Here is a 24,075-nt window from a genome sequence, read left to right as displayed (position 1 = left end):
TTTGATAGGGATAGGAGGGTTAATAAGGTAAGTAAATCAATAAGACGTGATAAAAAGGTAGGCAAATAAAGTTCTTAAATCTCTTGGGATAGTAAACAACTAAAATGTTACTGCTGGTCACTTTACAATGGCTCTTCCAGTCATTGTTACGTGTCCTCACTTTTCTTCGAATAACTAGATGGATGGTACTCGTCATATAAACACTCGAAACAAATGTACTCGTGGCACCAAGAACAACTAATGAGTGCAATTTTTATGGATGACAATGTGCCATGTCACTGGGCCATAGTTCTATGTGATCGTTTTGAAGAACGTTCTGGACAATTTGAGTGAATTATTTGGCCACACAGGTTGCCCGACTTGAATCCCATTCAATATTTATGGGACATAATCTAGAGGTCAGTTCGTGCCCAAAATCCTGAACAGGCAACACTTTCTCAATTAAGGACGACTCAATACTTTTACAGGAGACTTCCAACGACTTTTTGAGTCCATGGCACGTCGAGTTGCTACACCAAGCCATTCTAAAGAAGTCCGACACGGTTTTAGCGAGTATTCCATGACTTTTGTCACCTCAGTGTAAGCAGGAAACACAGGGAAGATAAGGTGAAATGGCTGCATGAAAAATGTGATGAAATGGAAAAAAGAAATGATTGTCGGAAAGACTGATTCAGGATACAGACAAATCAAAACAACCTTCTGTGAAATTAAATGCACGGGTGGCAACAAAAAATGGTTCAAATGGCTCTGAGCACTATGGGACTCAACTTCTGAGGTCATTAGTCCCCTAGAACTTAGAACTAGTTAAACCTAACTAACCTAAGGACATCACAAACATCCATGCCCGAGGCAGGATTCGAACCTGCGACCGTAGCAGTCTTGCGGTTCCAGACTGCAGCGCCTTTAACCGCACGGGGTGGCAACATTAAGAGTGCAAGAGGAATTCCATTGTTAAATGCAGAAGAAAGAGCGAATAGGAAAAACGGTACATTGAAGGCCTCTAGAAGAGGGAACATTTGTCTGATGACGTTATAGAAGAAGAAACGGTAGTCGACCCGGATGAAATAGGGGGATACAGTATTAAAACCAGAATTTAAAAGAGCTTTGAACGAATTAAGATCATATAAGGCAGAAAGGAGAGATAACATTCCATTGGAGTTTCTAAAAGCATTGGAGGAAGTGGCAACAAAACGATTATTCCCCTTTGGTGTGTAGAATGTATGCGACTGGCGATACACCACCAGACTTTCGGAAAAACATAGTCCACACAATTCCAAAGAAGCGAGAGCCGACGAGTGCGGGGATTATTGCACAACCAACGTAACCGCTCTTTCATCCAAAATTGCTAACCAGAAGAATAGAAACGACGATCAGTTTGGCTTTACGAAAGGTAAAGTCACCAGAGAGGCAGTCCAGTCGTTGCCGTTGATAATGGAAGAAAGACTGAAGAAAAATAAAGACACGTTCATTGAATTTGTCGACCTGGGAAAACCGTTCGACAATGTAAAATGGTGTAAGATGTTTGAAATTTTAAGAAAAATAGGAGTAAGCTATAGGAAAAGACAAGTAATACACCATATGTACAAGAACCAAGAGGGAACAGCAAGACTGGAAGACCAAGAAGGAAATGCTCAGATTAAAAAGAGTGTAAGACGGGGGTGTCCTCTTTCGCCCCTACGGTTCAGTCTATACATCGAAGAAGCAATGATGGAAATAAAAGAAAGGTTCAGGAGAGGGATTAAAATCCAGGGTGAAAGGATATCAATGATAAGATTATCTGGTAGCATTCCTGTCCGCAGTGAAAGTGTAGAACTATTAATAGATCTGGTGAATAGAATGAACAGTCAATCGAAGAAAGACGAAAGTAATGAGAAGAAGTAACAGAAACTAGAACGGGAAGAAACTCACCATCAGTATTGAGGATCACGAAGTGGACGACGTTCGGGAATTCTGCTATCTAAGCAGGAATGTAACCCATCATGCAAAGAGCAAGGAAGATATAAAAAGCAGACTAGCACTGCCAGAAGGGCATTCCTGGCCAAGATAAGTCTGCTAGCATTAAACTTAGCGCTTAATTTGAGAAAGAGATTTCTGAGAATGTACAGGTACTTCTGGAACACAGCATTGTTTGGTAGTGAAACAGGGACTGTGGGAAACCGAAACAGAATGAAAGCATTTGAGGTGTGGTGCTACATAGGAACGTTGAAAATTAGGTGGACTGATAAGGTAAGGAATGAGGAGGTCTTCCGCAGAATCCGTGAGGAAACGAATATATGTAAAAAACTGACAAGAAGAAGAGACAGGATGATAGGACATCTGTTAAGATATCAGGGAATAGGTTCCATGGTACGAGAAGGAACTGCAGGGAGCAGAAAGTGTGCATGAAGACAGAGATTGGAATACACCCAGCAAATAACTGAGGACGTAGGTAGCAAATGCTGCTTTGAGATGAAAAGGCTGGCGCAGGAGACAAATTCGTAGCGAGCCGCATCAAACCAGTCAGATGACAGGAAGACACACGTCTCCAAAAAAAAAAAAAAAAAAAGGGTCAATATTCTGTTTGTGCCCTCAACGCCGGAAGAAATTACGGAGAGGGGTAGAATAAGAACAGTGTTGTAGGACACCTGTTAGTAAAAACCGGGCTGGGCTGCGAGCAACGAGACTGTTCGACAAACAAAGACCTTGGCTCGATCTACATCTACATTGATACTCCGCAAGCCACCCAACGGTGTGTGGCGGAGGGCACTTTACGTACCACTGTCATTACCTCCCTTTCCTGTTCCAGTCGCGTATGGTTCGCGGGAAGAACGACTGTCTGAAAGCCTCCGTGCGCGCTCTAATCTCTCTAATTTTACATTCGTGATCTCCTCGGGAGGTATAAGTAGGGGGAAGCAATATATTCGATACCTCATCCAGAAACGCACCCTCTCGAAACCTCGACAGCAAGCTACACCGCGATGCAGAGCGCCTCTCTTGCAGAGTCTGCCACTTGAGTTTATTAAACATCTCCGTAACGCTATCACGGTTACCAAATAACCCGGTGACGAAACGCGCCGCTCTTCTTTGGATCTTTTCTATCTCCTCCGTCAACCCGACCTGGTACGGATCCCACACTGATGAGCAATACTCAAGTATAGGTCGAACGAGTGTTTTGTAAGCCACCTCCTTTGTTGATGGACTACATTTTCTAAGCACTCTCCCAATGAATCTCAACCTGGTACCCGCCTTACCAACAATTAATTTTATATGATCATTCCACTTCAAATCGTTCCGTACGCATACTCCCAGATATTTTACAGAAGTAACTGCTACCAATGTTTGTTCCGCTATCATATAATCATACAATAAAGGATCCTTCTTTCTATGTATTCGCAATACATTACATTTGTCTATGTTAAGGGTCAGTTGCCACTCCCTGCACCAAGTGCCTATCCACTGCAGATCTTCCTGTATTTCGCTACAATTTTCTAATGCAGCAACTTCTCTGTATACTACAGCATCATCCGCGAAAAGCCGCATGGAACTTCCGACACTATCTACTAAGTCATTTATATATACTGTGAAAAGCAATGGTCCCATAACACTCCCCTGTGGCACGCCAGAGGTTACTTTAACGTCTGTAGACGTCTCTCCATTGATAACAACATGCTGTGTTCTGTTTGCTAAAAACTCTTCAATCCAGCCACACAGCTGGTCTGATATTCCGTAGGCTCTTACTTTGTTTATCAGGCGACAGTGCGGAACTGTATCGAACGCCTTCCGGAAGTCAAGAAAAATAGCATCTACCTGGGAGCCTGTATCTATTTTCTGGGTCTCATGAACAAATAAGGCGATCCGACCTCTTTGGCCAATGCACTTCGTGACGCTAACAAGGCGCGAAATTACCTGCAGTTTCTGCGTAAGTAGCGGAAGTGGAGAAACATCACAGGTTTTACGAGCCTAATACGCGTGGAAGAAATGCCTGACTGCTTTGATCTATCTTGGCATGTAGGGATATTACACAGCTTGTAGACTACGTAAGTGATGTAATGCGCGACTACTAGCAGACCACTTTGTGGGTTTAAGGCATTATTCTTGCCGCACAGAAATTCACTTCTTGTCAAGTATTCACCACATTTTACAGAGCTGGCTCTGTACGCTGCGAATGATTATATGAACGTCCAGCACTTGCTATCGAACAGTTGATACTGGTTATCATTTACAGCAAGTGAGATTCAGCTGTATTACATATACGAATTTTGTGTAACATTCCTTTTTTTTCTTAGATTACTACAAATTGTTTTGAGAGAAATGACGTCTTCGTATGGCCTTACCTCGTTCCACTGTTGTCACTCAAAGAACAATCAGTGACGTTATCCTACACTTTTCGAAGCGAAGTAACCTTCCCATATGCTGACCGTACTCTGGTAGTGTGATGGCTGATGTACGTTTAAGAAAAATAATTCATTACAATTTATTTTGCACCTATACTGCGATGGCTGCAGATGTCTTCTCACTATTGAGTGAAATTCTCGCAGTTCTCAGTTTTTTTCTTTTTGTAAGCTTATCTAATTCAGTTTCTTAGATAAGTTCGACAGTTGTGAAACGGAAACGGCAGACTAATGTTATGTTAGGAAGAGAAAAATAAACCAAGTGTGAGTTTAACGGTCGTTCGTCATCGGTGTCGTTAAAACCTGCGTACGGCTTCGGTTTGGACAAGGGAAGGTGAAGGCTTGTTGAAGGAACCATTCTGACATTCGTCTGAAACGGTGTTGAGCAATCACGCGAAATGTAAACCAGAGCTAGGAATTAATCTCGCTCCTTCCGAATACCGTTCTAGTCTACTATTCTCGATGCAGTCCTTCCATTAAGGGTAACCAGAGGTCTAAGAGAAAGCGGCAAGGACATATTGTAGTTTTTCTCTCTTCTCGTAACGTCCGCCATTATGTTGGTACAAGTTCTCAATTTATCGTCACGAACTCCGGGAAAGAACGCATTCGACAAGCTTGTGAGATACCCTAGCTGTATCTGCTTATCTCACTGCTCTCAGGACAAAAGAACGGAATGAATAACCGTTGACGTTACTGGCAGATAGAAACGTAACTATCTGGCCGGAGGGCTCCATAAACACTTTACGATTACCTCTTGATCGCTTCGTTGTGAAAACATTACGAGCGCTCTGCGCTTGACTGCTTCGTTGCCTCTCGGTAGTTTCTAAGGATGTGACAGAAGGAAAAGTGGAATATCTGCAGTTAAGATTGGCATTTAACGTGCCATCTACGATGAGAGCTTTAGAGACGGAGCAACGCACGGGTTGGGGAAGAAAATCGGTTGCGTCCCTGTCAAAAGAACAATCCTGGCATTAACCTCAAGCGATTTAGGGAAACCACGAGACACCTATAAACTGGATGGGCGGATGAGATTGGAACCGCTGTCCACCGTTTGCGAGTCCAATTTGCTAACCTCACTCGTCGTGCTTCGTGATTCCGTCAGAGCGAAATTAAGCCATGACGCACATTTACCGGACGCATCTCATGATCGGAAGGAAAGACGTGTGACACAACCAACCAGGCAGCTTCTGAACAATTGTCTGAGTACACGTCATCCAGGCGGACCGACTGTTCTGCAGTCTTATTCTCGCTGTTCACAAACGTACAAGAAATCTGTTCCAAGGTTACGTTGTTCCTGATTCCTTAGACGCATGAGACTAACGTGCCTTACTTGTGCTCTGGGCATACTGTTAGTTCTGTGCTAGGAAATGAAGTTCCTATTGTGTTGTTACACTATCCCCCGCCCCTCACCGGTCGCCACTCACCTCTTAAAAGAAACTAAACAAATTAAAAGTAATTATTAAGCATTAATACTAGTTTCTCCCTTCCACCTCTCCTCTCGTTCTCACTACTGCGTTGCCCCAATTGAATTTCCATTACGTTTCACGTCGAACTGATCTCGAAATTAAACACTTTCTTAGCTATAAAGACATTTGGAGCATAGCGTCTTGAGTAAAACACAATGACGTATAGTTTTTCTCTGTTTACTCTTACGTATGTCGACGATGTTCCATCATAATCAATAGATTTCACTTTATTCTACTGTAAAACATAAGTGGCTGTTCTGGGTACTGATTTCTCAGGATCTATGCACCGAAATTGCGTGAAAATGTAATCACATGTCAGTTCTAGTATAATATATTTGTCCAATGAATACCCGTTTATCATCTGCATTTCTTCTTGGTGTAGCAATTTTAATGGCCAGTAATGTGGGTGTATATAAACGATTAATCCAAAAACAAGAAAAAAATTGTTTAGAGAACCATTCATGGGCCTTTGAATTATGGTCGAAATCATGTGCAGAAAATGAAATTCGCCAGACGTTTCTCTAATCTATTTTTTCTTACTTTTAAACAAATAACTTTATAAAACATTTGGCCATTTCCTTTTTTGTTTTAGTGTATTTTCAAGTTTCCATTGCACTATCACATCGGAAAAAGTGGACCTACGGATGTTTAGGAGTGTGGGAATCTCGTGTACAGACGTACGACACATGTAACATCCAAGCATCTGACCACGTTCGAAGTCCTTGAGTTCCGTGGAACGCCCCATTCTGCTCTCTCACGATGCCTAGTGACTACTGAGGTCGCTGGTATGGAGTACCTGGCAGTTGGTGGCAGCACAATGTACCTAACATGAAAAACGTGTGTTTTTGGGGGTGTCCGGATACTTTTGATCACATAGTCTATTTCAATATTGATCGATATTCTTTGTAGAGGCATTCTATATAAGAGAAAACAGAGAAGTTTTAATTTATTCTATAATTTGAAATTTATTTCTTTTTTGCGACTCAAAGAAAGAATTCCAAAGTTTCTACACAAGTGCAACTTTTTATGCGCAAAACAGCTAAGCCTTGAAGAGAAAAATTTTTCTTATACTTCATTTACTCAGCTCGCAGTAGCTGTTCCTGAAATATTTCAATTTTTCCTTGAATCACTAATCAAGTTTTGCTTAATTACTCTGATTACTTTCGAGCAATTAAATTTTCTTCGATAAATCTGACCTCACTCTGGTCCATTTGTTTATTTCCCGCTCTTCGTTTGGCTACGACAATTCGAATAAAACTCCATGTGACCAATAAATGGTCTGAGATGGATTAGAGACTAGACTTGGCCACTGTTTCTATGTTTCGATACAGTGTATCGATACGTGGAACTGTTTCAGTCTTTCGGAACGGCTGTGGTTCACTGCTTCGAAACAGTGGTGTTTCATTCCGCCCCTGTCTCGGATATCCGGACCAGACACAGAAACTGTATCGTTGTTTCAAAATAAGGCTGTTTCGGTCCACCTGTGCTTGGAACGGACTGACTGTATCAAAACAGTGATGTTTCATTCCGCTCTGTGTCGGACGAGATTCGGGCTCGGCACAGGTACTGAAACACAACATACCACTTTGTGAAACACTTTCAAGAGTGTCGAAATCGTTTTGACAAGCAATAGCATGAAGCTTAAGATATCCGAAAATAAAGCTTCGTTTCTAGATGACTGTCCTATTCCGAAATGGCGTAACATTTGCTTTATAAACATTAACCAAACAATAAAACAACGCATACTATTCACATTCAAAATAATAAATATGTGAAAATCATTCAGTTAAATTACACTTTTTTTTATAACATACGTTTCTCTGTTCAAGTACAGTAATCATATTAAGAAACGCAAGTAAGCCTAGAACATTTTGAATAAAAAAAAGGCGTAGAGTGACAGTTATTATACATATACATAAATTTAATGTAGGTATAATTGCAAGCAATCTGTTTGACATATCACTGATAGTGTAATGGTGAACGGGAAGGGCTGGTGAATTTATAGTAACGGTTCGAAACACCTTGAAAGACAAAATTTTTCTGTTATATTTTATTATTTATTCGAATTATTTGGCATTATTTGTGAGTCTATAGTCACTGTGCCTATTATCCACAATGATTCCCTTTGTGTGCATGGGAATTAGCAGGATGGGTATATTCCCATACTAGCGGAATGTGGGAATCCCAGTAGCATATCCGTTGTTTCTGCAGTTCGCTCCCACCTCCAGTTCCGTTCGTGGTGGTTCTTCTGTCTTCAGCTATGGCTGTCCTCAGCCAATTGAAAAGTATGAAAGTCACACGACGCGAAAGCAGTGCATTTGCTGCATGAAATACGAAACTGCCAAGACGCCTAAGTGATAGTTTCATACTTTCTGCGATATGATTAGCGCTCTCGCACCTCATTTGTGTTTATATGGACATACCTATACAGTAGACATTCAAGATAATAAAATGTCTAGGTTTATTAGATTACAAAACACAAACTGTTTCACTGTTTCGAAACAGCGTATCGAAACATTACATTGTACTGTTTCATTTGTTTCGAAACAGTTACGTGTTTCAGTTTGCCCATCTATATTAGAGACTAATCAACAAACATATGACACCATTTGAAGCAAGAAATCATATGCAGGTACAGAAATACTTGTAATGAATCCATATATGATCCACTATCTGTTCTACACTGCAAGGCGGAGAGAATTTCGTACTAATACAAGTTATTCTCTGCCCCATTCGGTTCACTTATGGAGCATGTCTCCGAAAGTGTCTTAATTTATCTTACATTCTTTTAGTAGTCTCTGCGAGAAATATACCGTGGAGGCCGCAGAAATGTAGAACATTCTACCTTGAACACTGTTTCTAAGACGTTTCGCGAGAAAAACGTTTCCCTTCTCCCAAATACTCTTTCAAGTGCCCAGAGCTGCTGTGTTACACTTTCAGAAAGCCCATGTCGACGTGAAAAGTTGTGTAGAATAGCTTACATCAGGGTATCGTACGGGGTTTTTCTCGTATTCAACGCAATTTCCCAGAATCTTTTACTGATTTTACGTGTTCCTTCCATTTCACGTCGATACGTTGTATTGCCCTAAGATGATTAAACTGCGTGACGTGTTCTAGAAGTTCATCACTCATCTTCTAAGCGGTTACTACCGGGTTCTTTATGTCTCGGGCGTTATCCTGCATTTATCTGCATTTAAAGAGGTGCCATTCTCTTCCCCAAGTGAAAATTCCTTCTGCATTTCGTTACGAACATCTAGCACGATACCTTTTGTATACAACAACATTATCAGCGAAGCATCTGATAGTGCTGGTGAGCCTGTCTAGTACACTTACCATGTGCAATGATAATCTTACCGATCCTATACGTCAATCAAACATTATTCTAGCCATTCAAATATTTGTGAAAATACTCCAGATATTTGTTTCTTTGGTATCAATCAACAGAGGAGGACAATGTCTAACGCCTTTCGTACATCCAGAAAGGCAACATCTACCTGTTAGCCAGCGCCCACTGCTTGAAAGAACAAAGCGATTGGTGTTGAGTGTTTTTTCATAGAATACAGCAAAGCGAAATAGTCACAGTGAATGAGAGTTCAGACCAACATTTTCTGTGTGAAAGGAAGAGGGAAAGCGCTGAATGCCATTATCCGTGTTTGATGGGTTCGAGAAAGTAAGGTCAGGCAGGCCTGCTTGCAGAAGAATCCGTACTGTCGTTTTCTCCGCTCCAGCGTTAGACTCATTACGGAAGACTGTTTACGCTGAGGCGAGACAGCACGCTTCACGGTAAAATCATTTAATGCCGACGCTACCAGAATTTACCACAGAAGGCGCTTGCTCGTGTTACATTGCAATTTACGCACCTTACTACGAATAGACATGGATTTTTACGTTACTGGCTGCGTGGACATTCAGTATCTGATCAAAAATATCCGGACACTATCAGTGGACGTTTATGACGCCTTAAACTCTGCAGGGGGCGCTTTCAGTGAGGTACCTGAATGTCTGTGGAGGAATGGCACCTCAGTCTTTCTGAAGAGCCAAAAGCAGAGAAGATAATGTTGCATGCTGAGGTGTGGAGCGAAGTCGTCCTTCTTTTCTACATCTACATGATTACTCTGCGATTCACACTTAAGCGCCTGGCAGAGGGTTCATCGAACCATTTTCATACTACTTCTCTACTACTCCACTCTCGAATGGCGCGTGGGAAATAGGAACACCCAAATCTTTCCGTTCGAGCTCTGATTTCTCTTATTTTGTTATGATGATCATTTCTCCCTACGTAGGTGGGTGATAACAAAATATTTTCGCATTCGGAAGAGAATGTTGGTGATAGAAATTTCGTAACTAGATCTCGCCGCAAAGAAGACCGCCTTTATTTCAGTGACTGCCACCCCAACTCGCGTATCAAATCAGTGACACACCCACCCTTATTGCGCGATAACACGAAACGAGCTGACCTTCTTGCACTTTTTCGATGTCCTCCGTCAATCCATCCTGGTAAAGATCCCTTACGGCGCAGCAATATTCCAGCAGAGTACGGACAAGTGTAATGTAGGCTGTCTCTTTAATGGGTTTGTTGCATCTTGTAAGTGTTCTGCCAACAAAGCGCAGTATTTGTTTCGCCTTCCCCACAATATTATCTATGTGGTCTTTCCAATTTAAGTTGCTTGTAATTGTAATTCCTAGGTATTTCGTCGAATTGAGAGCCCTTAGATTTGTGCGATTTATCGTATACCCAAAATTTATTGGATTTCTTTTAGTACCCATGTGGATGACCTCGCACTTTTCTTTGTTTACTGCCAATAGCCACTTTTCGCACGATACAGAAATTCTGTCTAGATCATTTTGTAATTGGAATTGAACGTCTGATGATTTTACTAGACTTTACTTAATATTACTTTTCCCAAAAGTGTTCCATTGGTTTCAGATCGGTACTCTGGGCGGGCCATTTCGTTTCAAGAATGTTATTGTCGGCAAACGATTGCCTCACAGACACTGCTATATGATAGGGTGATTTTTCATGCTGATACAAAGTTATCGTCTCCGAACTGTACCTCTAATGAACACAGAACACAATGCTGTTCACATCCTTTCGCATTTAGTGTGTCCTTGCGCGCCATAAGGGCACCACACGCTAATCACGAAAAATATCATCATGCCGTTACATCATCTCCTCTGTACTTCACTGTTGACACTAGGCGTGATGGTAGAGGTTTCTCTAGCCGTTCGTCAAATCTAGATCGTTCCATCGGACTGCCACAGGATATAACGTGATTCACCACTCCATATCACTCGTTTCCAGCCATCCACGGTCCAGTGGTGTCGCTCCACACCACCTCAAGAGTCTCTTAGCAGTGACTGATGATATGTGTGGTTTATGAGGAGCTGCTCGATCACTGTACCACTTTTCTTTTTTTAACTCCCTGCAGGCAGTGATTGTGCTAGCGGGGCTGGTGCTAACACTTTGGAACTCACGACTGATTCCTTCCTCTGATTTCATGCTATGTTTCATAACCACTCTCCGCAGTCTTCGACGTCTGCGTTTTCGAACATTATGAATTACCTCGAAGAAAACGGTCTGTTGACACACAGTCAACATGGGTTTAGAAATATCGTTCCTTTGAAACACAACTAGCTTCAAGATTTTAAACATGGCTGAAACAGCAACCGTTGAAATTCTTCATGGTAAATGATGGCTTTAACATTTTGGTTGTTTTCGCTACTATGTATTTTACCGTTTTACGTTACGCGAGATTCTCGCGTGTAACACTAGTGCCCTCTCTCGTTAGATGTGTTCCATAGCGCAAGCTTCATCTACTTGACACTAGAACACAGGTAAATTGGTTTCATATTTTCTATTTTACATAGATGTTTTTAAATAGTTCTGATATGTTTTATTTATTAAGACAGAAGGTTTGAATTAGCACAACTTTTAATAATTTTGTTGCGCATGTGTATGTATCCATGGATTTTAATGTGCGCGAGTGTCTGGCACATACCACAAGTGCCCTCTTTCGGCGAAACCATCTGCCCTCGGGCTTTCACACTCTCGTCACGATAGTTCATAGGCGAAGTGCAGATGCTAAACTGTGTTCAAATTGACCCAGTGTCCATAATCATATTGTATAAATGGAGATGTTGTCTTAACTGCTGACGACGCCTTTGGCACAATTGTTTTATTAATCTCCATTGCAAGATGTAATTTTAGTAAGTGACTAAAAGTTTTTGTGGCTGTAATACTCTGGTAATTTTACGGTTACTTAAGCTATAATGTTTTTCTTTCTCATTTCCGATGCTAAGTTTTTGCTAATGAAAGTGTCTTCCTGTTCAGGATATTTTACTCCTGATGAAGGTATATTTATATATACCGAAACATTGGTCAAGAATTTTAATAAATCTTTATCCTGCAACTGTTTTGGCTGTCATCATTTACCGTGAAAAACACAAGTAGCTCTTTATTCACATGAAGTGTTAAGTGCTATTGACAAGGGATTTCAGATCGATTCCGTATTTCTGGATTTCCGGAAGGCTTTTGACACTGTACCACACAAGCGGCTCGTAGTGAAATTGCGTGCTTGTGGAATATCGTCTCAGTTATGTGACTAGATTTGTGATTTCCCGTCAGAGAGGTCACAGTTCGTAGTAACTGACGGAAAGTCATCGAGTGAAACAGAAGTGATTTCTGGCGTTCCCCAAGGTAGTGTTGTAGGCCTTTTGCTGTTCCTTATCTACATAAACAATCTGGGCAGCCGTCTTAGGTTGTTTGCAGATGACGCTGTCGTTTATCGACTAATAAAGTCATCAGAAGATCAAAACAAACTGCAAAACGATTTAGAAAAGATATCTGAATGGTGCGAAAATTGGCAGTTGAACCTAAATAACGAAAAGTGTGAGGTCATCCACATGAGTACTAATAGGAACTCGTTAAACTTCGGTTACACGATAACTCAGTCTAATCTAAAAGCCGTAAATTCAAGTAAATGCCTAGGTATTACAATTACGAACAACTTAAATTGGAAGGAACACACAGAAAATGTTGTGGGGAAGGCTAACCAAAGGCTACGTTTTATTGGCAGGACACTTAGAAAATATAACAGACCTACTAAGGAGACTGCCTACAGGACGCTTGTCCGTCCTCTTTTAGAATAGTGCTGCGCGGTCTGGGATCCTTACCAGATAGGACTGACGCAGTACATTGAAAAAGTTCAAAGAAAGGCAGCACGTTTTGTATTATCGCGAAACATGGGAGAGAGTGTCACAGAAATGATACAGGATTTGGATTAAAAGAAAGGCGTTTTTCATTGCGACGGAATCTTCTCACGAAATTCCAATCACCTACTTTCTCCTCGGAATGCGAAAATATTTTGTTGACACCGACCTACATGGGGAGGAACAATCACCACTATAAAATAAGGTAAATTAGAGCTCGTACGTAAAGATATAGGTGTTCATACTTTCCGCGCGCTATACGAGATTGGAATAACAGAGAATTGTGAAGGTGATTCGATGAATCCTCTGCCAGGCACTTAAATGTGATTTGCAGAGTATCCATGTAGATGCAGAAGTAGATGTAGATATCATGGTTTAGCTGTGGTTGTTTCTTCGCGTTTCCACTTAAAAATCACATAACAAACAGTCGACTTGGACATCTTTAGAAGGATTTAAATGTCCGGAGTGGGTATGTTGTTCAGGCGACATCCAATGACAAATCCACTTTCTCACATTCGAAGACACTGAGCTCATCTGGCAACCTGTTCTCCTGTTACTGCCCCTCCATTGGCAACACAATGCTCCCCGGGTCCTTTCATACTGGTGGGCTTCCCCGCTCGTGATATCTAGTGGTCAATCTACATGTCAGAATGCTTTTGATCAGTTAGTGTATATACGGACTTCTTTACGTTGCACTCTTCATTACAAATGAAGCAGTTTTGGTCCTTTAACAGAAATAACAATTGGCCTTTCTCACAGTAGTATTTACTGATCAAGTGGTATGGCAACAAAAACTTCTTCCTACGAGTGTGTACTACACAATGAAAAATTCTGGGATCCCTATATGAACCAGAATAACGTGTCAGTTCTTGGCTGCACCTGTTTGCTTTTCCTGTTGGTGTTGTCTACGAGTGGCGGTTTGTGGAAAAAGGAAACTTTCTTCAGCCCAGAGATGATGGGGTGTCTTTCCCTAGTTCTTCTAAACCGCTAATGCTGCGGGAATAGTTGGCCGGCTTGAGAGTAAGTGGTGTTTCCAGGACAGGTGATATTTCCAACACCTGTGGGAGAGAAACTTCAACGAGGTCCTTACAGAAAGCAGCTATTTACAGTAGTGCTATAACTGGGAGCCGGAATTCGCCAGTAAAATTGCCTCATTTTGCTCATGATCATTATCTTCTGAAAGGCCTAAATACTAAATAATTTCGTGCAGTGATCTGGAGCACGGGAGATTCTTGGGAGTCAGCCGGGTGCCCTCTTGGAGTTGACGTGGCAAGTCTTGGGCGTGGCTTTCTCGTTGTGTGTTTCAGAAGTCGGAAGCGGCTGATCCTTACTGATCAATCGAGTTATTTCTTTTGAAGCCATTTTGACTGTCTCAAGAAATATGTAAAGGCTTTTTGAATTACCGCTACCAGTCACAAACTTTGTTGACTATTGTATTACTTATATATTTAGCGACATGTTTCAAGAGAATACCTCATCTTCAGGCTAAATGGCATTACAAAAACAATTTTACAGTAAGGTCATACTGATGTTGCATAGTCTTTTCGTAAATGCTGTGGTTAGCCTGTTTTCTCTTCTTCCACGGGATGACGGCAGCATTTACGAAAAGGCTGTGTAACATCAGTGTGACCTTATTGTAAAATTGTGTTTGTAATGCCATTTAGCCTGAAAATGAGGCATTCCCACGAAACATATCGCTAAATAAATAAGTAACATAATAGTCAACAAAGTTTGTGACTGGTAGCGGTAATTTAAAAACCTCTACGAGTCATTTCTTCCGGTATGGAAAAACTGAGATACAGAAAATGTGCTCCCGTGTGCGACGTGGATTTCGGGTTGAATTTTAGGGTGTTCTAGGCTAGTGTTTCGTTCAAGTGAGCATGCACTTGCTCTGTACGCAGAGCCCGTATGTCAGATCGTGGAACAAGTAGATAGTTGGACGGTAGTGTTTTAGTGAACAAGGCCGACTTGGTAAAGTTTAGTAGGAGCCATTAAATCATATTCGTTTCTATGGGAGTTTTAGAGCGATGTTTTTGTGTGATTCTTTGCGTTTTGACTTTGAACCGTGTTTCTGTTTTGTTGTTGTGGTGATTATCGGCGGGAGTTGCTACGAACCAGTGGGAGGCAGTGCATAAAACTGTTAGCAGTAAACATACACTGAGGTGACAAAAGTCATGGGATTCTTTCTAATATCGTGTCGGACCTACTTTTCCACGGCGTAGTGCAGCAACTCGACGTAGCAGGAATTCAACAAGTCGCTGGGTGTCCTCTGCAGAAGTATTGAGCCATGCTGCCTCAACAGCCGCCCATTATTACCAAAGCGCAGGATTTTCTGCAAGAACTGACTTCTCGATTATGTCCCATAAATGTTCAATTGGAGCCGGCTGGGGTGCCCGAACGGCTCTAGGCGTTACAGTCTGGAACCGCGCGACCGCTACGGTCGCAGGTTCGAATCCTGCCTCGGTCATGGATGTGTGTGATGTCCTTAGGTTAGTTAGGTTTAACTAGTTCTAAGTTCTAGGGGACTGATGACCTCAGAAGTTAAGTCCCATAGTGCTCAGAGTCATTTGAACCATTTGTTCAATTGGATTCATCTCGGGCGATCTGGATGGACAAACCATTCGCTCGAATTGTCCAGAATATTTCCAGCCAATGGCCGGTTCAGTTTCACCAGAAGATCCTGTCCATTCCATGTAAAAACAGCTCACACCATTATGAAGCCGCCACCAGCTTCGACAGTGCCTTGTTGACAACTTGTGTCCATAGCTTCGTGGGGTTTGCGCCGCACTCGAGCCCTACCATCAGCTCTTACCAACTGAAATATGGAATCTTCTGACCAGGACACGATTTTCCAGTCTTCTGAGGTCCTACCGATACCGTCACGAGCGCAGGAGAGGCGCCGGAGGCAACGTGTTGCTGTTAGCAGAGGTTCTCGTGTCGGTCACCTGCTGTCACATTCGCTTAACACAAAATTTCGCTGCACTGTCTTAAAGGATACGTTCGTCGTATGTCCCATTGATTTGTGCGGATATTTCACGCAATGTTGTTTGTCTGTTATCCGGAATGATCAGTGCTATACATATGAGGAATACTTGTATTTAGCTGTAAGTGAATCTGTATCTCCTCCACCAGAACGTAGATAGGAGTACACTACACAACTGCTGGACGCACAAACAAATTATTATTTGCAATGTTCTCAGATACCAGGCCATAAAAAGGCTGTTATACTTCGCTTACTTTTATTCCAGAGTGTCAAACTTAAATGTTTCACATTCAAAAAGCGTGTAATATATATTATTTGTGTTTGAAGCTAAAGAAATTCCTTCAGAAACCTTTACAACGAAGGGGTACGCTAACTACTCCTCTTTACTTTGTTAATTCTCTAATGATGTTGTAAATAGAATACTTTTCATCCGACTACACAGAGAGTCAGTAATAGGAATAAAAACAATCTGCGTAAAAATTTACTGTAGGCGAAGGCAGTGCCCATTATTCAGGCATACGTTACCAGTTACTTGACAGCAACAAAATGTTCAAATGGCTCTGAGCGCTATGGGACTTAACTTCTGAGGTCATCAGTCTCCTTGATCATCAGTCTCCTTGAACTTAGAACTACGTAAACCTAATTAACCTAAGGACATCACACACACCCATGCCCGAGGCAGGATTCGAACCTGCGAACGTAGAGGTCGCGCGGTTCCAGACTGTAACGCCTAGAACCGCTCGGCCACCCCGGCCGGCTTGACAGCAACACTAGAAATATTATCTCCTAATAAAGGAGACTGAAGGCATTATCCACTGACAAATGCTTTATCACAAGCAGTTCCTATACATTTTAGTAACAATACAACATAATACAAATGCTATATTACAACCGACTTCAGCACATAGTACACACAGTTAGAAGAATAGTATAAGTGAACATAGTGATTTTTTACATTTTTTAAATTTCTTGCTGATCCTTGAGGACCACTCAAATACGGATAAGTGTAATGAACATGAGACCTAAGTAAGGCTACGTTAATTCTTGTGTCAAGTATATATCTTATGTTATTATTTATAGCATGTTTCACATACGCTATGGTCTTACTTTGAGGCTAACTATTGAGTAACATATGTAAAGTGAAATAATGTAAGTAAAAAGCTGTTCACCGCCGATAAAAAAGTCAGTTTATTTAACAAAAGCATAAATTAAATATGGCAGTTAGCTTTAGATTTGGGACTTAACCTAGGCTACTGGCACAGTGCCGGGTGATACAAAATTCTGCTCTACTTTTCGGAAAGCAGATGGTGATGGAAGCTTCTTCCTCTTCTGAGATACGAACCAGCAACCTCTCGTTTGGCCGCCGCCACGCATATGTGCCTTGTCGCCCTCGGTTACAAAAGATGGTAAAGACTTACGTCCTACGATAAAATTCCTGTGCCCAAATACTCCGCCAGAAGAGAGAAAGGAGAGATTTGGAGGAACGTAGAGTGTGCTATTTGGAAACGTGCAGTTCAGAGGTTAGAAAGCCATTGGTGCGGACGACGTACCAATACTCAGACAGCAAATAACGTGGAAAGCTTGACGTTCGTAAGAGGGGTGTTCAGTAAATAATGCAACAATTTTTTTTTCTGAAATAAGGTTGGTCTTATTGGAAAATTGGAAATCTGTGGTAAGTTCTATGGGACCAAACTTCTGAGGTCATCAGTCCTTAGGCTTACACACTACTTTGTAAGACGTATGCTTTGCCGGCGATGGGCGAGGCATGACAGAATCTCTGACCAGAGAGTAGTTTATCGTTAGTTGTTGCTTGTCGCTAGTCTGCGCGAGTCGACAGTAGCGAGTGGACAGTAGCAGTAGCGGGTCAGTAGTAGTCTGTAGTAGTCTGGTGTAGTCTGCGGGAGTCGGCATGCGTCGGCTGTGTGCTCTGCTCGCGACTCTGGTCAGGACTCTGGAGGATGAGTATTGTTGTAGAAGGTAAAGAAGCAGCCTTGCGCATATTCAATAATGTATGTTAATTGTAATTTAATTTGTTCAAAGAAATGTCCCAATAATAATTTTTATAATTTAAAGCAACTCTTTTAAAGAAAAGCATTCATTTCAATTTAAAGAATTTTTCCAATACATTATCATTGCTTCCAAGAATATATATATATATATATATATATATATATATATATATATATATATATATATATATATATATATATATATGCCAACATTGCACGAAGCTGTGTCGAAAAAGGACTAATTAAGAGCAGATATAATTGCAGTTTTATTGAGGTAAGAATTTTTGTTTTTTTTATTCAGAATACAGGGCCGAAGGTCAGCGCCGCTGTCCTTATAAATTCATCAGGTTACAAAACTTGTTTATTATTTTTGGTGTTTGGGAATTTTTCTGTTTCGAACTTGACATTAAATGAGGAAAGAATTTTGTGGTAACATTAAATGTGAATGGATTTCTGCACACAGACAATAAATGGGAGCCAATTTTGTTCAGAGGTTACAATAATTAGAAAAATTCATTTAATTATTGTTTTTTGTGGGGAGGCTACGCTTGGCACATTTCCATTGAACAATATTTTGTGGGGAGGTTACACTTGGCTCCATTTTCATTTTTTTATTTTAAAATATTTCGTGTGGAGAGGTTACAACTTAACCTAACTTATACTACCTTAGGCTAAGGACAACACACCCATGCCCAAGGGACGACTCGAACCTCCGACGGAGGGAGCCGCGCGAACCACGGCGAGGCGCCTTAGACCGCACGGCTACCCCACGCGGCGTTTGGTTTTATCCAGGATTTCAATACACCATATTATTCCCCATTCTTTTGGCTACAAAACCCTCTTTTCGAACATAATCTCCGTTCAATGTGACGGCCCTACGCCACAATATTGTGAGTACCTGTATGCATGCGCGATAGCACTCTACTGGTCGACGCCGGAGCCAACGTGTTGCTGCATCAGTAACCTCTCCATCCTCCACATACTGCTTCCCACGAAGTGCACCCTTCATTGCGCAGATGGTCCTTCGCTGCTCGTCATCGTCTTCTTTTAGGTGGCAAGGAACCCACTGGGCACACATCTATGAGCACCCCAACTGTTGGACGAGGTTATCAGCACTACCAACAGAGACGTCCATTTGGGCAGAGTCGTTTTTGATTGTGACCCATTGATCACCTCGAATGAGTGTCTGAACATTCCAGGAATCACAGCTGTGTGCGGCCGGACTGCGCGCAGGATGTCGGACAGGTTTGTGCGACCTTGTTGCAATGATGACAGGCGCCTTTCTCAACGACTCGCCGTGCTTTTGTTCACTGCCAGGTCTCCATTGACATTCTATAAGCGGCTTTGAGTATGTGCGATGCCCTGGTTTTCCAAGAAAAGGAACTCAATGACAGCGCTCCGTTACAGACGCCATTATGAAGGCAGCTTCTAGTGCCGCCACCTGTCGGTACTTCAGAGGGAATATCCCACGATGACCCGCAACAAATTCCGAGAAAAAAAGTGTTGCATTACTTATTAAACGCCTTTCGTATAAGCTGGTACAGCAGCGCGCTATATGTTGGACAGCGGACAACAGTTGACAGAGAATATAATTAAGTCTAGGATGAAGAAGATGTGAAATAAGACTCACCCAGCTGCACGTCTTCGGTGAGCTGTCGCGCGAGCAGCGGTACACTGGGGTAGAGCCGCAGCGCCTCCTTGATGCAGCACTCCAGGTACCTCATGGACACCAGATCCCGCATCGTCGGCCGTCGGTCTGAGCCCGCGAAGATTTCCTCCAGTTCCGCCACCACTTTCTCCTGTAAAGAAAGTCTACATGGAGGAGGCTTGCACTTCTGCCATAGCTGAAATGAAAATCTCCTGAAAATTGGTGGACAGCCCAAAATTACAACCATGTGATGACAGGAAACCAACCAGAGTAGAACGCAATGTCCAATGTAGGTCGCGCCGTGCAGCTGTTGGTACCTGTAACTTACCTTGAGAAATCGCTTTGTGGGATACAACAGAATCCATAAATTCGTGCAATAAACTGAATTTCAGCGACTCGTGTTGTGAGCCTGCGATATACTCGTCTAGTACATTCGACACTGAGGAGCACCTGTATTCAGTATCCACGAAATAACTCGGCCTGTAGCTGCGTAGGGGATGCATAGGGGAGGGTCAGCGGTAGTGGTGAGAGCTTCGTTACGAACGACCTCTGCGCAGTAGGGGAGGTGCAGTTCGACGGCTCAAGCCTGTGCACAAACTTATGTCTCGCGTAACGTGTAAGCTACAGGCAGCAAGTCTGCAAACGACCGTATTATTAGGATATGCTAGCACGATCAATAATTTGACAAATTCAGAATCAACAGTTTCTCACCAGAGTACCGTAAAATAAGTAGTCGGACAGATAAACGATCAACCAAAGCAAAACAAGGCTGATTACGCTCAGTCAGAAGAGTGCTTAAAACAAAAAAAAGAAAAAAACAAAAAATGGGTAAAAAATGTAGTGCAGTCGAGAATGTGGCTTGCTATGATGCTGACAATGTAAAATTAAGAACATGTGTCACGTGGAAATTACCTGTCAGTACCAGATAATCTGTACGGCAAAATCACCTAAAATAACGATTTCTTCTCCTTCTTCTGCATTTTTCCGAAGTAGTGAAACCTTGAGAAGAACTTGTAGCTACGTTTTTTCCTCTCCTTTTTAATTCTCTTGCGATTGGAATAGCTAGCCGATTCTGAAACCCTCTCAAGCACAGTTTATTTTGCTGGAAATCTATCGGTTGTGCTTACCCAAGAAAGGAGCACAGTTATGTCGTCTTTGTTCCACACAGCATCAGCATAAAGATTCATGCAGGAAGCTCCGCACTAGACTAGTAGACACTGCCAACGCACGGCGACCGGAGTACTAACTCGACCAATGCTACTCTGAGAGCGCAGTTGGGGACTTCAGTAAGTGCCTGCTTTTCGCTGTACTACGGGCGAGAGCGCTGTTCGCGAGTCAGCTTCAAAGATCCCAACAGATGACCACCGAAGAGACAGCTAGAAGGACGAATTGCACGATGTTGTGTTTATTAGAGAGAAGATTACGCCATGGCGTCACTGATGCTTGTTTGCAACGTCGATCGGAAGGGCGGAATGTATCAGGCAGCGGCGGATGGACAAATACGGGGCATCACGGAATGGGGAACCTTATCCCACAATAGTCGTACAACTCTGGTGTTCGTTGAAGATATGCAACACAATGCTTGATGCATACAAAAATATTGTTCTGAACACTGGGGTTGGAAGCTCCAGTTGCTGTTTTTCAGTATTTATGAATGCCGTGTGCGTTTGAATTTGTGGGCAGGACGGGAGTGTGAGGGTGAGATTTGTAATTTCAGCTGAGCAGTCTCTATAGAATACACTGAAGAGCCAAAGAAACTGCTAAAGCTGCCTAATATCGTGTAAGGGCCCCGAGAGCACGCAGAAGTACCGCAACACGAAATGGCAGGGAGTCGACTAATGTCTGAAGCAGAGCTGCAGGGAACTGACACCATGAATCATGCAGGGCTGTCTGTAAATCCGTAAGGGTTGGAGATGTCTCAAGGGTTCGAGATATCTTCTGAACAGCATATTGCAATGCATCCCAGATATGCTCAATAATGTTCATGTCTGGGGAGTCTGGTGGCTAGCGGAAATATATGAACTCAGATGTTCCTGGAGCCACTCTGTAGCAGTTCTGGACGTATGAGGTGTCTCATTGTCCTGCTGGAATTGCCCAAGTCTGTCGGAATGCAAAATGGACATGAATTGATAGAGGTGATCAGACAGGATGCTTACGTACGTCTCCCCTGTAGGAGTAATACCTAGACGTATCAGCGGTCTCCTATCACTCCAGCATCACGCGTCCCACATAATTACAGAGTCTCCACCAGCTTGAACAGTCCCCTACAGACATGCAGGGTCCATGGATTCCTGAGGCTGTCTCCATACGCCCATCGTTCGATACAATTTGAAACGAGACTCGTCCGAGCAGGCAACATGTTTCCAGTTATCAACAGTCCAATGTGTGTGTTGACGGGCCCAGGCGAGGTGTAAAGATTTGTGTCGTACAGTCATCAAGCGTACACAATTGGGCCTTCGGCTCCGAAAGCCCATATCGATGTTGTGCGCCAGACACTTATTGTCTTATATAGACGTCGCCGACCGCAGCGCTGTATTCTGCCTGTTTACATATCTCTGTATTTGAATACGCATGCCTATACGTGTTTCTTTGCCGCTTCAGTATAAATATAAGTTATTTTTTAAAGGCTTGACCCAGGAAACCAGGCCGGCCATGGTGGCCGAGCTGTTCTAGGCGCTTCAGTCCGGAACCGTGCGACTGCTACGGTCGCAGGTTCGAATCCTGCATTGGGCATGGATGTGTGTGATGTCCTTAGGTTAGTTAGGTTTAAGTAGTTCTAAGTTCTAGGGGACTGATGACCTCAGATGTTAAGTCCCATAGTGCTCAGAGCCATTTGAACCATTTTGAACCAGAAAAATGGTCAAATGTGTGTGAAATCTTATGGGACTTAACTGCTAAGGTCATCAGTCCCTAAGCTTACACACTACTTAACCTAAATTATCCTAAGGACAAACACACACACCCATGCCCGAGGGAGGACTCGAACCTCCGCCGGGACCAGCCGCACAGTCCATGACTGCAGCGCCTCAGACCGCGCGGCTAATCCCGCGCGGCATTTTGAACCAGAAAACCAGTGACAAGTTTTGAGTAATATCTTACAGAAATAAAGAAGATTGCACGTAGATGTCGAAGTATGTTTGGGTAAAGAATAAAAAAGGTGAAGCGGTTTTGCGGAAGGTGGAACCTTAAAAACGCAAACCCATCCTGCTGGCGTTCCAACAACGTTAAGGATTTCGGGATGGTAACAGTTCACCTACTTCTCGCATACCTAACGCGCTCTACTGTGATTTTCTTCGACTCCCCTGGTTACCATGGTCACCATACCTGTCTCATTTGACAGTGTGTGGACACGACAGGACCAGCCAAACATGACCAATTGCAACGACAAGCGGAGTTGTCGTGTAGCCTCCCAAGACGTACGATTTCATTGAATTGTAGATGAGATATTAAAATTATGTCCGTGACTATCTAGAGACACGGGGACTTCAAACAATGAGTTACACGTTATTACGACTGACCATTGAATGCACAGGTACAACATGACACTAATTTTCAGTATTGCCACCAAGTCTCTGCAAACAACGGTTGGAAAATTCTACCTGTCATTCAATTCCTCGACGACAGATATCCACTCCCTTGTCACGGAGCCATTCGAGTACCGCTATGAGAACTCCTCGCAGAGGCAAAATCTCCTTCCTCCCAGATTAACTTTCAGCTTGCCGACTGCTTGGACATTGTCGTCTGCGGTAGACGGCGATGGCCTTCCTTCACGTTTGGCATCACACGCATGTGCAGCCTTACTGGAATTGGCACCAGTTCAGTAGGACAGGACGCGACGTTGCATTTTGTCTATATAATGCCAGAATTTCAAGGTGAATCTGTTGTTTGTCCACATGAATCGTACTGTCCCGCCTACTTCAACTTTGGAATACGTTTCCAGTTGCCGTGTCACTATAATCACTCACTGAGATGCACCTGGTATCCATAATGATTCAGAACTGTGTCGGCGAGAAACCCGGAACATGTACTGACTCTTGTTTCGCAATGGTCTTAGCGTGGGACATGTAGAACTTACTTTATGAAGTTCCTGCGCATATGATATTCTGATTATGATCACACAAAGTGTACAACCTGTATAATATGTAAGACCACTCATACGGAAAGACTCTTTCAGGGCTGTACAGGTGCGAGTTCCAGGTTGAGATTCATTGGGAGAGTCCTTAGAAAATATAGTCCATCAACAAAGGAGGTGGCTTACAAAACACTCGTTGGACCTATACTTGAGAATTGCTCATCAGTGTGGGATCCGTACCAGATCGGCTTGACTGAGGAGATAGAGAAGATCCAAAGAAAAGCGGCGTGTTTCGTCACAGGGTTATTTGGTAAGCTT

At 42.6% G+C, this 24,075-nt stretch overlaps 1 protein-coding gene across 1 annotated transcript in view; it reads right to left on the bottom strand.

Moving 5' to 3' along the window:
• Positions 1-24,075, bottom strand: part of LOC124777454 (cytochrome P450 4c3) — a 315,881-nt gene that overhangs the window by 99,215 nt on the left and 192,591 nt on the right. The window contains exon 12 of the mRNA XM_047252874.1: positions 19,668-19,836. Coding sequence (XP_047108830.1) covers positions 19,668-19,836 — 169 coding nt within the window. The remainder of the gene's footprint in view (positions 1-19,667; positions 19,837-24,075) is intronic.

Source organism: Schistocerca piceifrons, chromosome 1 (genome assembly GCF_021461385.2).
Source record: "Schistocerca piceifrons isolate TAMUIC-IGC-003096 chromosome 1, iqSchPice1.1, whole genome shotgun sequence".
NCBI lineage: Eukaryota > Metazoa > Arthropoda > Insecta > Orthoptera > Acrididae > Schistocerca > Schistocerca piceifrons.
This window is presented reverse-complemented; position numbering and strand designations above follow the sequence as displayed.